Raw genomic sequence first — 13,456 nt, 5'->3', positions numbered from 1 at the left:
AGGCCAGGCCGGCCATGGAGACCTGCGATGAGGGCGTCCTGTGTCTTCCCAGGCTGAGCGCGCACGGTGGGTGGGGGGGGGGGGCGTGGAGGCCAGAGACTGAACAGAGACAAGACTATCCTGCCTTCTAGAAGCCTCAGCCCTTACCCCCAACCACAGCTGCATCCCTCTTTCTACAGGGATCCCCCGAACGTCCCGGACCCTTGGGGCCGGCACTGTGGCCTGAGACATGGGCAGCCCCTAGGGGTCCCAGCTCCTCTCCCAGCTGCTACACTCCACTCCACTCCAACACCCTAACGGCCTGGGAAGCAGCAGAAGATGGTCAAAGCGTTTGTTGGGCCTCTGTACCCACGTGGAGACCCGGATGAAGCTCCTGGCTTTGGCCTGGCCCAGCCCTGGCATTGCAGCCATCTGAAGACTGAACGGTGGAGAGAAGATTGTCTCTTTCTTTCTTCTTCAACTTTTTCTAAATGAATATACCTTTAAAAAAAATGTCTTCTCATTCCACCTCCTCCTCCCCTCACCCTCTGCTGTCACCTGTCTGCCATGAACCTGTCAGCCCCAGTCACCGACCTGGGAGCTCAGGCCCCGGAACCCTACCCCTGGGACCTGTGTCCTCAGGAGGTGCCACCCTGGGTCACTTGCCCCAGGCTGAACCTTCTGCCTCTCTCCTCCCCCACACTCTGTGAGTCCTCTGTGACTTGTGCACTTGGAAAAACATCGCATTCCCAAGGACAGGCCAGCACAGTTCTTTGACTCTCGCTCCCTGTACTCATCACAGCCTGGCGTTGTCGCAATTCCCACTTTTCCAACAGGAGAGGCTAAGCAGGTGAGAGCCAGCAAGCCCACACGCGCCTGGGTTTCTGGAACTCACGGGACCTCTACACAAAGCGTTGGGAAGGGGCGTGAGTGCCACCCCCAAAACCCTCCCCGCTCCCCATTGTGGACACTGCTCCCATTAGCAGGGAGCCAGGGTGGACACCCCACCCCTCTGCCAGACAGCTCAGCCCTCTTCTGGAAGGATCTACAGGAAACACTTCCTTAGACTGTGCCCCGATGTCCTCCTGTGACTCTTGGCTGGAGTCACGTGGGATCCTGGGATTCCTACCCGACTCCCACGGCCCCAGTCATCTGTTCCACGTGGGTGGCTTCACGGTGACGGCAGCCCAGACCAGCTCGGGGAACACGGAGACTGCCCCCAGGAGGTTCGTGCACCCCACGGTAGCGAGGGCAGCCCAGGGGCGTGTCCCTCTGCACCCACAGCACCGCCTGCCTGGCATTCCAACCCGGCCCCCTTCACCAGGACGGGCGGGGGGTAAATCCCAATGCCAAGTGCGGGACACAGGGTTGGTGCAGGTGAGCGGCTTCCACTCGGGTTAGCGCCCCGCCGCTGTGCAAGCCCAGAGACCCACTGGGGGGCTCGGCAGAGAAAAGAAACATGGAGGCTTACCTCTCCCTGGAAGCTCTTCAGCAGCGGCGCTACCTGCTTGCGCAGATCCTGGAGCGAGCGAGCGAGCGAGCGGGGCGGGCCGGGAGGCAGACATTGGGGAGGAAAGAGAAGGGAAACATCGGTTAAGCTTCCTCAGAGTGGCTTTCAAGTTAGCGTACAAAGCGAGCCGGGCGCCTCTCCTGTCCCTGCGGCCTGGAACGGAAACACGGCGCTCGGGACAGCAGAGCTGGCCTCGGTCCTGGCCGGGCGTGCAGACTCAGGCTCCCGTGCTGGCGTGGGGGCAGCTGCTCGGAAAACCGCACTGCAAGGTTCCGTGGTGACTTCCGTCCGAAATGAGCAGGGCCACCAGGCTGCATCTACTTTGGGGTGCGGCTAAGGGGAGACTTTCACAAACGTTCCTGGGAAAAGGAGGAATGGCTTCAGAAACCACCTGGCAATGGAGCCTGCCTGGCAACAGGCTGTGATTGGTTAGGGCATAGACCGCCCCTTGACCGGATTGGCTGCCTCGGCTATATAAGCTGCTGCAGCAACTGAAATAAACGAGTCTGTGGGCTGCTCGCTTCTGGCCCGCTTTCACCTGACTCCCGGGGTCTGTGTGGTGACTCTGCGCCTCTTGCCCCCACCATGCTCCTTCTCTCAGAACGAATCCACAGCAGGAAGATGCAGCAGGAGCCCGTGCATCCCAGGGAGGACACGGGGTTGGCCCTGTGGTCTTTGCCCCTCTGCGGTGCTGGGGTTCTCTGGGTAGTCAGGACCTGGCCTGCTCAGTCCGGGGGCAGTGCTCAGTCCACACCTCCACCTCCACCAGAACCTCCTGCATCCTGCAAGCTGGCCGCGCCCCTGCAGTGTCAGAAGAAGGGTGCAGGCGTTCCGCACAACCTGATGCTCGGCACAATTCGAGGACTTGAGGGCAAAGGGCTAAGGCCGTCAGGGCTGGGCCAGGCCGAAGCCAGGAGCCTGGAACTCCATCTGGGTCTTCCGCATGGGTGGCAGGGGCTCAAGTACTTGAGCCACCATCTGCTATCCCCAGGGTGCACACTGGCAGGAGTCTGGAGTGGAGCTGAGGTGGGACTTGAACCAGACACTGCATCCGGGATCCCCGAGTGGCGGCTGACTGCCGCACCCCCAAAGCTCATGTTTGCATCACGAGCCATGAGCCGCACCCCCGTGTCAGATCTTGGTCACCACAGGTAAGGACGCAGGAATAATACGAGACAGTTGGCCGAGTGTGCCTCGAGGGTGGGAGTGCAGCCAGCCTGGGCCCCCAGTGGGGAGCAGGGGAGGGCAGAGGAGCCCCCCGATTCCCTCTGGGGGGCAGGCGCACTCCCCTCCTCTCCCCCATCCTCAGCTGTTTTGCTTACAAACCACAGCCCCACATGACGGATGGCGTTTATTTGTTGTCTGTTTTCCAAAAAGGCCGACTTTGCTGGAAAGCGCCTGGTTCATGTGGCCACACGGTATTCTCTGGGTTGGGTTCTCGCTATCCGCAGGTGCTCAGGTGAGCAGCAGAGAGAGTGGAGAAGCCAGAGGCGCACAGTCCCCTGACGACACATCTGACCTGGGCGAACGTGGTGGCTCCTTCCAGACCGACCTGGCTGGCAGCAGTGGCCGAGCCTGAGGCCAAGCCCCTGCCCCGCTCCAGGCGGCCCCTGCGCAGTGTGCCCATGCCCATGGCAGTGGGCTTGCACCTGACAGCCGGTAGCCCCCGGTGGTCCGTGAGCCCTTTGAGGGTGGATCGGATGGCTTTGCTGGAAGCCCGGGGCATGCTACTGCTGTTTCTCTGAGCTCTAGAGATGCGGCGATGGCGGCCAGGAGCATGTGGCATGAGGTCCCGTGCAGCACGGGCACTCCAGTCGCCCTCTGCACCCGGCATCCAGCAGAGCCGCGGCCGGGATTTTTACCGAGGACAGCCAGGCGCCAGAGCCGGCTCAGCGCCAGAAGGCTGCCTGATGGAGGCTGGCTAGGTTCTACACCGGGCCCCAGATTCCTCTTCCCAGAGGGGCCCCTCAGGCCTTGCCTTCCAGTCCCACCCCACGGCAGCCCTGGGGCTGCCCTGGCCAGGCAGGGCAGGCTGCAGGTGTGGTGCGAGGCTGGTCGGCAGGGACCCTGACCCACACCACTGCCCTGCCAGGGCTGCCGAGAGTGCCAGCATGATCTTGGGCTGCACCTGGGGAGCCTCTGCCTCCGTCTTGCCCATGACAGGGCCGGTGACACACGGGACACCAGGAGACACGGAATTCATGCCCAAGTGAATAAACGGGAGAATGAGCGTGAACATCTGTCGAAGAGCGACGAGAGCCAGGGAGGGGACCATGGCCCCAGCACCCCCGCAGAGGTACCCAAGATGGGCTCTGTCCACCCAAGAGGCCAGGCCGGCCAGGGGGAGAATTCCACATTTCCCAGCAGTAGTATGAACACGCGCAAGGACAACAGGCGAAATTCACTTTAATTCCATTGAGCCCCAAACACCCAAAGCGTCCTCTCACGTGTAATCAATACAACAACTAAAGGAGTATTTCACCGTCTTTTCTGGTATTACACCTTCATGGTCTGATGTGTATTTCACACTTAAACCATGTGTCAAGTGGCCCATCGCCTACCGTGGCTGGTGGCCACTGTCCCGGGCAGCTGAGAGCTAAGAGATGCAGCCCCAACCTGAGCTCTCCTGGGAGAGGGGATTCGGGGGCTGAATGGGACGAGAGCTGGAAGAATCCAGGGTGAGAGGGGACGGAGCTTCAGGACAGGAAATGCAGCCGCTCACGCAGCAAGCTACTGCAGGGTGAGGACGGGGTGTTACTGGCTAAGTCGCTGATGAGCACCTGTGAACCCGCCCGAGTTATGGGGAACATGGAACCAACCAATGGCAAGGGGAGTGAGCTGTGGGGGGTGTGGAGAGGACCAATGGGGAGGGGGGTGAGCTGTGGGGGGTGTGGAAGGGACCAATGGCGAGGGGGGTGAGCTGTAGGGGGTGTGGAAGGGACCAATGGCAAGGAGGGTGAGCTGTGGGGGGTGTGGAAGGGACCAATGGCGAGGGGGGTGAGCTGTGGGGGGTGTGGAAGGGACCAATGGCAAGGAGGGTGAGCTGTGGGGGGTGTGGAAGGGACCAATGGTGAGGGGGGTGAGCTGTGGGGGGTGTGGAAGGGACCAATGGCGAGGGGGGTGAGCTGTGGGGGGTGTGGAAGGGACCAATGGCGAGGGGGGTGAGCTGTCGGGGGCGTGGAGCCGACCAGCCGTGAGGGGCCGCAGTGGAGAAACCAGCAATCGGTGGGGAGGAGGGGAGGAAGGCAGCCAGGTCTGGGCGCGTCCTGGGGAAGGGAACTCAGCAGGAGCCAACGGTAGTTCCCATCATCCGGGTGCCCACCATGGCCGGGCGCAGGGTGTGCGTTCACAGTGACGTTGCCAGCTTGAGGGACGGATGCTCATGTCTCACACCCAGGACGCCGAGGCTCAGGGAGGGAAGAGAGCCTCTCCAAGGCCGCACAGCCACAGGGTCACGCCGCAGGGCGACTCTGTAGAGGCCTCGGTCGCCCTGGCCAGGTGTGTGCGTGGGGATGACACACGGGGGCAGCCAGCCAGCGTCAGGGCGGAGGGGACACGTGTGGCACGGTAATGGATGAGATCATGGGACGAGAAAACCGGGGAGAGGAGGACCTGGAGACCACAGTGATGGGAGGAAGAGGAGGAAGCTTGGGGGAGGGGCTCAGGCGGCCAAGCCCAGGTGCCCTGGAGCTCAGGTCTCTAAACCAGGCTCTCCCTGCCCTGCCCACTGGGCACCGGGCCAGCCTCACAAGAACACCAGCTTTGAAATGCATGGGAGTTAAAAATACAAGGAGTTCCAGAAGGCAGGGGAGCTATGCCTTGCCACCATGTTCACAAATAAAACAAACTCCATTAACCGCCCCGCCCGCCCGCCCGCCGTGTTTTCTGAGTGGTTTCTGTATCTCTGTGCCTCCTAACAGACCCACAGCAATGGTCCTTTGGATTTTTTCCCGTTTTCCCACAAACGTTCTGAATCCCCTTCGTATCTGAGGACAGCTGAAGAGGGAAAGAAATTCACTACAAACTCACACCCATCACACACCAACGGGGACATATGCACTCCAAGCCACCAGCTAAAAATCACTCCTTCTAATCTTGTTTCTGGCAGCCTAAGAAACTCCTTATGCAACTCTGTGGGCTGCAAGTGCCGCCCCCTCCGCACGGAGCTAAGGCGAGTACTCCCAGGATCTTCACGGCTGACCCCGGGGACGGTCTGCGGCCGCGCGGTGAGGACAGGGCGTGATTGATGGGCTTTCTAGAACAGAGTGCCTTTGGCTGTTTCCAGGGCCCCAGCACCCACCCAGGGTGACCATGTGCCTCTGTGAGCCCTTCTCCCCACCGCAGACGAGCGGTCCGGGCCCCATCAAAAGCCCCAGCGGGACGGGCATGTGGTGGGCATTTGAGTCCTGGTTAGAAATGACACAGTTGAGTCAGGGCTGCGCACTCCGTTCGGTTCCTGGGTTTCTCGGTGCTGTCTTCGGGGCTGTAACCAAGCTGGCAAGAGCCACACAGCTCCCGGCCACCCGCCCTCCCCGAGCAGAGGAAGCGACACCGACAGGGAGGTGCTTCTACGTGGAGGGGGAGGCACTTGCGTTATTCTCCACGCGGCTCACTCACAACACGCTTTGTGGATCCGAAAACCGAACAGCAAAATGCTCTGGGATGAATGTTCCGGTCAAAGGCCACGGCCAAGACCATTCTGATTTCAAAGTGAATGGGGGCAGAAACACAGCATGGCTACTCCGCGTGCGGCTGCCCCGTGCAGTGGGGGCCTGTGGGAATCGCAACACACACCCAGGGCCCCCCGGTGTGAACCTCCACTTCTTGTCCACTGAAGGCCCCTGAGGGTGTCCCTGGGCAGCCCTGTTCCCTCTCTGGGGCCGGGGCGCCTGCCCCCATGATGCACCTCCTGTTCCCCGGGTGGGGCTGTGCATCCCAGAGCCACCGTGTGCCCTCGATTCAGAGCTGGGGCCACACTGTGCTCACCTCTGCGGCAGGGAGATGGCGGCTCCCAGGTCGCTGCTCCTGCTTGGCAGGACCAGGAGCTGACAGCACAGACAGCACGCGTGGACACGGGCAGGCCAGGGATGGCAAGTGCATCTCAGAGGCATTGCCTGGGTTTTTCCAGCTGTTGCGCTAAACCTGTGCTAAATGCCACTTTGTTCTCTATCCACAGGAAGGCTGGTGCGTTTCTGGGGACTGGTGCAGGCGACACATAAGCCTGGCAGCCATGTCGTCGGTACCTCGTCCTTGTCTTTGGTGACAAAGGGTGGAGGCCGAACGGGGCCACCGTGCAAAGGTTTAGCTCTGTGGTCTTTGCAGGGGTACAATGAAACACCCTGACCCTGGTGCCTGAGTGGGGACCTCAGGGGCTGGCCCAGCCGAAACGTGTGGCCTCAGGCCCCAGCCCAGGGCACTGCCTTCCTGTGGTCCAGGGCACACTTTCTGCATTGCCTTTGGGTGCTGAAGGGTTTAGAAGGAATGGGGGGGGAAAAAAAACATGCAGGAATCACAGATCCACCTCCAGGGCATGGCGTGTCTCCACTTTGGACGTGTTTGACAACCTGGGTTCCCAACTCCAGAGAGCGCTCGCTCAGGCCTGTGGAGGGTGGTGACCTGACACCTGCCCCCACCTGCCCGCCCAGGACTGGCGGCTGCAGTGTTATCTTCAAATGCGCCTGCTAACCCCTGGCTCTCCCTCACTTCCCAAGCCCAAAGCAAGAAAACCACGGCTGGGGAATGTCCTGGGTAGAGACTCTGCGAGTCTGCCCCTGGCAGCTCCCCCGGGGCAAAACGTCGCTGTGGCTTCTGGGTCTGCCACTCAGGCTGCTCGCTCTGCCCGCGAGGAAGCAGGCAGAAGCCTGCGTATCCTAACTGATAAAACACGGCCCACCACGGAATGAGACCGAGTTGACAGCGCCAAGGTCTTTTTTTGTTTTGTTTTAAAATAGTGTGGCCTATATTTTAGGTACTAGAGTTCTGTTTTCTCAAAGGGGCTTTGCCTCTTAGAAATACAGAAAAGCATAGTCCCAGGGGAATAAAGACCTCTGTCTTGAAGCGATCTACTGGGGAGGGCGCAGTGGGGGTAGGGTGGGACACAGGTGCTGGTGGCCAAGGAAGACGACAGGCGCAGGAGTTGTGTACGTCTGGAACAGAGATGCTTTTCAGCACTCTGGTTCAGCCGGAGGGATCCTAGGCCCTTAGCAGATCCATCACACACACACACACACACACACACACACACACACGGTGGGGGAGGGGAGGGGAGGGGAGGGGAGAGGAGGTGGGGGAAGGGAGGGGAGGTGGGGGAAGGGAGGGGAAGGGAGGGAGGAGGGGAGGGAGGTGGGGGAGGGGAGGGGAAGGGAGGGAGGAGGGGAGGGGAGGTGGGGAGGAGAGTGGAGTGGGGAGGGGAGGGGAGGTAGGGGTAAGGAACCAACTGGCTTGCTGCAACCCCGGCCCTGGAGCTAAGCCTCCAACCTTCATCCAGTGCAACTGCAAAGCTCAGGCCACGGGGTGCACCCGCCTGTCACAGCAAGAGACCCCCCTGCAGTGCTGGCTGCCCTGGCCCTGTGGGGACCGCCCAGCCACCGGAAGGGCCTTGTTGAGGCATCCTGCTGGGGAACCAACCAGAGCAGGGTGGGAACAGCATTGTCACTGGGATCAGCTGGTTGGTGGGCAATTCAGAGAGACAGGGAGAGAGCAGAGATCCAAGGTGGTGACGGCCGCAGTCAGGGCAAGCAGCCCCCACGTGCCTGGCTCTGCCCATGGAACAAGTCTGCCTAGGAGCCAGGGTCCCCTGCGCCGGGGTCTCACCTCTGAGGACGGCTGGAGAGTGGAGACCCCCACCCCCCAGCCCTTCCTTGCCACTCCCGGCCCTGTCATCCTCCGGCCGCTGGGCTGGTACAGGGCCCAGTGTCCCCTACCCTTCTGGATGCTCTAAGTCCTCACCAGTGTCCCTAATGCCATCTCCTTCCATGACTCACGCTGTGCGAGGGACCTTCGACAAACCCCCGTGGATGCTGGAAGAAGATTCTAGAAAACGGAACGGGACTCTAACAGTACCTACTGGAAATATCACGGCAGCCACACCCCCAGACACAGGGCAATAAAGATCTTTAAAAACACAAACTACAGGGGCAGGCGTTGTGGGGAAAGCCACAGCCTGCAGCACTGGCATCCCATGATGCCGCTGGTTCCAGTCCCGACTGCTCCACTTCTGATCCAGCTCCCTGCTAACGGCCTGGGAAAGCAGCGGAGGATGACCCAAGTGCTTTGGCTCCTGCACCCACGTGAGGGACACGGATTAAGCTCCTGGCACCTGGCTTCGGCCTGGCACAGCTCTGGCCGTTGCAGCCATACGGGAGTTGAACCAATGGATGGAAGACCTCTCTTTGTCTGTCTCTCCTTCTAGCTCTTTTAAATAAATAAATAAATCTTCAAAAAAAAATACAAAATGTAAATGCTCACATTGCAGACTAGACAGGTGCCAGCAGGGGCAACTTGAGTGGAGTCACTTCCTTCGCAAATCAAGAAATTTCTAAATAGAAGTTTTCCAAAAAGGCAAATGCTTCATTTCAGAAACGGAGTGGACCATTTTAAAGGTAAGAAAACGTGGCCCATCTACCATGAAGTCAGACATAAGTACAGCAGTGTGACAAGACTACAACTTCTCTGAAAGGCAGCACAAAGTCAGGGCTGGCGCTGTGGCACAGGGGTTAAAGCCCCGGCCTGCAGCGCTGCCATCCCCTACGGGCGCTGGTTCAAGTCCCGGCTGCTCCACTTCCAATCCAGCTCCCTGTTGTGGCCTAGGAAAGCAGCAGAGGATGGCCCAAGTGCTTGAGTCCCTGTACCTACCTGGGAGACCTGGAAGAAGCTCCTGGCTTCAGATCAGCGCAGCTCTGGCCATTTTGGCCATTTGGGGACTGAACCAGCAGATGGAAGACCTCTCTCTCTCTCTCTCTCTCTCTACCTCTCTACCTCTTTAACTCTTTAACTCTCTAACTCTGACTTACAAATAAATAAAATGAATCTTAAAAAAATAAAAGGTAGCACAAAGCATTGACATTTTCCATCAAAACGAGAAAACCACGCCTCTTCCGCGATTTAAAGCCACAGTGCCGAAGACACACCACACCCAAAGACGCGCGGCAGCTGTTCCTCCCGGCTCCTCCGGGGTCTGGGAGCACCCTGACAGTGGCAGTGAAGAGGACGCCCCCCAGCGCAGGCCCGCCTGCCCGACACTTTCTCCCTGAACCGCCACCGCTCCTAACGACAAGTTTTACGCATACCTGTGTGCTGTATGTACACATTAGGTCCCCACAGCACCAGCGAGAGAATCCTAACTCTCTGGGGAGGAAAATGCAGATGGAGTGGCCTGGACGTCACCTGACAGCTGTGACGCCACCACGCCAACCAAGGCACGCACCTATTTTTTTTTTTTGTTTGTTTGTTTGTTTGCTTTTTTTTTTTTTAATAAGACAGTCTACACGGAGTGATGGCCTGGCTGTGGTCTACACGGAGAGCAGCTTCCCCAGAGCCTCCCGTCCCATCTCATCCCCCGCGGCCACCAACAGAGACCAGGGCTTGGGTGACTCCTGGAGACGAGCATGCGCTCTTCCCAGCCTTCGGAAGAGGAAAGGGTAATTTCAAGTGGCATTTAGACCCGAGTGTTAAATAAAAAATATCCTCCCACACGACAGCAGGCTGTGTGTCCTGGCAATTTCTGAAAGACTTTGGTTCGCGGATTTGAGAAAATTCCATTAGTTTTAATTATTTATCAGCAGTCAATTTAGATTACCGTCCGTGACCTATTTTTACAGTGGATGGGCCATCCAGCAATGAAATAAATGAATAGTCTTTTTCTACAGTGGTTGATTTTCTTAAAAAAAAAAAAAAAATAGAAACCCAGTTGAAAGAAGGCATGAAAGCCCAAACATATAATTACCACAATATAGAACCTGCCACGTTGCCTTTCTGGTTCGATGTAGCGCACATCTGTGTGAGTTTTTTCGTTATTAAATAAGATTAGCTTGAAAGGGCTAAGCTCCCTCATGCTATAATTTCTTCCCATTTACATCTCTTTGCTCCATTTCAAACAAGTTCTACGTCTTGGCAGGAAGTCTCGTCCTGTGGATGTGCCTCAGGGAAGGGCTGGCGGGGGGTGGGGCGCAGGGCAGCATGGGGGTGCCTGGGTGGGCAGTGAGGGCTGGCAGGAGACCCCCCCCCCCCCCCCCGAGGTCCTGAGCAGGAGCGAGGGTGTGGGACGAGCTGGATGAACCGGTTCATGGAACTGGTGTTGCCCAAATGCGGGCTGAAGTGAACACCGAGGCGGGTGACCCCGGCAGTGCCCAGGGGCACAGAGGCGTGACCCAAGGAGGGGCTGACACTGTGGGCGACGATCAGCGGCATGCAGAGCCCACGGCGCCAGGGGTCCTCAGGGAAGGGGCTCAGCCAGCCAATGAGGCCAACACCGCATTTGCTATTCGTACTCATTCTCTCACCAAGGTGTGGTAGAACTTTCTAGAAGCCTCAGGACACCGCGATGGCGTCCTCACTCTGACGCCTTGCCGATCCCCCAGTTTTCACCTGCAGCACGGTCAGCCTCCAGACAGGGCACACCGGTGCACGTACCCCCTGGCTCTGTGCATGGGAGGGATGCTGCCCTGTAGCGTCTCAGTTTGGGGCTGAGAACTCTTGTCTGGAGGTCAAGGCCGTCTGTCCACACTGAGGACCTGCGTGCCACCCAGGAAGCCACGGGGATGGCACAGCCAGCGCACTCATGGGAGGCTGGGAAACACTGGCTCCCACAGCCTGGCTGGCCCTGGGGCAGCTGCTCCATGGGGGGGCCTTTGTGCAGGTCCGAGGTAGGCATGGGGAGGAGCCAAGCTCAGGCTCCTCCCTCGGATTCTCCAGGTCAGCCTGGCTTGCCTTGGGTCTGGTTTCAGGTCACTATTCCAGCATTTTCTGATTGAATGTTCACAGCTCATTAAGAAAACTCTACGCGTGGATCCAAAATGGTTTTGACCCAAGATAAACTCATCGTTTAGTTTGTAAATGAGTTCATTTGAAAGGCAGAGTGAGAGAGGCAGAGACAGCAGCACGCTGTGGGGAAGGAGTGTGCGTGGGCCCTGGGAGTCGGAGCTGGCCTGGCTGGGACGGCAGGGTAGGCCGCCCTGAGTGCCGAGGTGGCCGGGCGGGGGGGTGGGGGGCGGGCAGAGGGAGTCCCCACCAGCAAAGCGTGAGGACACCTGGAGCCCAGGGCCACACTGGGAGTAAGCCTCACGCGCTGGCTGAACATCCCCCAGCCGGAGCACTCGTAACCCAGAACCTCCGAGCTCCCAGACAGCGTGCAAACTGCTTTGCATTTCATGGAGGGTTCTGGACTTCGGATCACTCAACTGCTAAAGCTGATGGAAATATTAAAACAACAACAACAAAGCACTCTGAAATCTGGCCACTTCCGTCACCATGCACTGGGAAAGGATGGCAAAGAATGCCCCAAGTGCCGATGGCCGGGGCCCGGGGGGAGCCCAAGTGCGGCTTCGTTTTCCTTTGTCTTGAAACCAACTGTATACTTTTAACATCAAATACGTTCTTTAGGAAAATGAAGATGGGATCTAGTGATCTTCCCGAAAGGCGACAAGCTTTGGAGTCCCTGCCCACAGACCCCACAGACACAGGAACAGCCACAGACAGTGGGCACTGCTCTAGGCTGTGCCCCGCCCTCAGACCGCGGATGGTGTCCGTGTTAATGCACACCTGGTTACCCACGTCTCTCCCCCTAGGTTCTTCACGTTTCTCCCGAGGAGAATTTTTTCTTTTTTTAAGATTTATTTATTTATTTGAAAGGCAAAGTGACAGAGAGGGAGAGGGAGAGGGAGAGAGAGAGAGAGAGAGAGAGAATGGGAGCCAGGTGCTTTTTCCAGGTCTCCCATGCGGGTGCAGGGGCCCAAGCACTTATGTCATCTTCCACTGCTTTCCCAGGGAGAATTTTAAGTACAATAGGTGTTGGTGGGAAACCTGCCAGTAGAGCCTGCATATGATATTATTTTCATTTCTATAAACACTATATAGTTGGTTGAGAAGAACTATGCTAAAAAAGCAGTATGCGTGGCATAATCATAACTTTTAAAATATGCAATATTTTATGAGATGTTAGCAACATGCTAACGCTCATGTCTAAGGGTATGGGTGATTTATTACAATATATATGCCACAAGCTTTATAGAATATGCAAATTCCCATAATGAATACTAGCACTTTTATACTGAGAGAGCCAGCCACAGATCTGTCTGAAGACTGAACACATCACCTTGCAGCAACACTGATGGGGTGGGGTGGCCCCAGTGGGTGGTGGGTCCCTTCAGGTCCAGCCAGGAGAGTCACGAGACGGACAATCAGGTCTCGGGAGGGGCCATTTTGAACCCGGTAGTTCAGATGCCTGTGTGGCCCTTTGGAGGACCTGGGTTGGATGCCCAGCCCTGGCTCCTAACTCCAGATTCCTGCTAACGTGAACCCCGGGAGACAGCAGAGCCACTGGCATAGTAAGTGCACACCACGATTTCTTAATTCCTAACGCGAATTACTTTGATACCACACGGGTGGAAAGCCCCTCTGAGAAACACGTGACGGTGGGAGCCCTTGCAAGCAAACTGTCTGCCACACTCGGGGGTCTCCCGATGGGCGACCTTGACCCCGCAAGTGGGCAGCTCCCCACCCCAGGGGCAGGAGGCAGTGCCCTAGCTTCACTCCACCCAAGAAAGTCCATCTGGGGGGCACCAAAGAAGCACCCTGTCATTTCAGCCAGCAGGGACTTGGGGTGTTGGGCAAGGAACAGCAGAGGGTTCTAGGAGCCGAGTCTGTTCAGGCTCAAGGTCAGAAAGCCACCTGGTACACTGCTTCCACAGAGGGTACAGTCATCCCCGGCAGCCATGAGGGACCCCCCCCCCAATGATACCAAAATCCACG

The 13,456-nt window shown here is 58.1% G+C and overlaps 1 protein-coding gene across 13 annotated transcripts in view; it reads right to left on the bottom strand.

Moving 5' to 3' along the window:
* Positions 1–13,456, bottom strand: part of CUX1 (cut like homeobox 1) — a 313,006-nt gene that overhangs the window by 162,510 nt on the left and 137,040 nt on the right. For all 13 annotated transcript variants that reach the window (XM_051837966.3, XM_051837967.3, XM_051837957.3 and 10 more), the window contains exon 3: positions 1,451–1,498. In XM_051837966.3, coding sequence (XP_051693926.1) covers positions 1,451–1,498 — 48 coding nt within the window. The remainder of the gene's footprint in view (positions 1–1,450; positions 1,499–13,456) is intronic.

Source organism: Oryctolagus cuniculus, chromosome 19, assembly GCF_051225735.1.
Source record: "Oryctolagus cuniculus isolate XC-2025 breed Fujian yellow rabbit chromosome 19, ASM5122573v1, whole genome shotgun sequence".
Classification (NCBI taxonomy): Eukaryota; Metazoa; Chordata; class Mammalia; order Lagomorpha; family Leporidae; genus Oryctolagus; species Oryctolagus cuniculus.
Note: the sequence above shows the minus strand (reverse complement) of the source record. Positions and strands in the feature narration are given on the sequence as shown.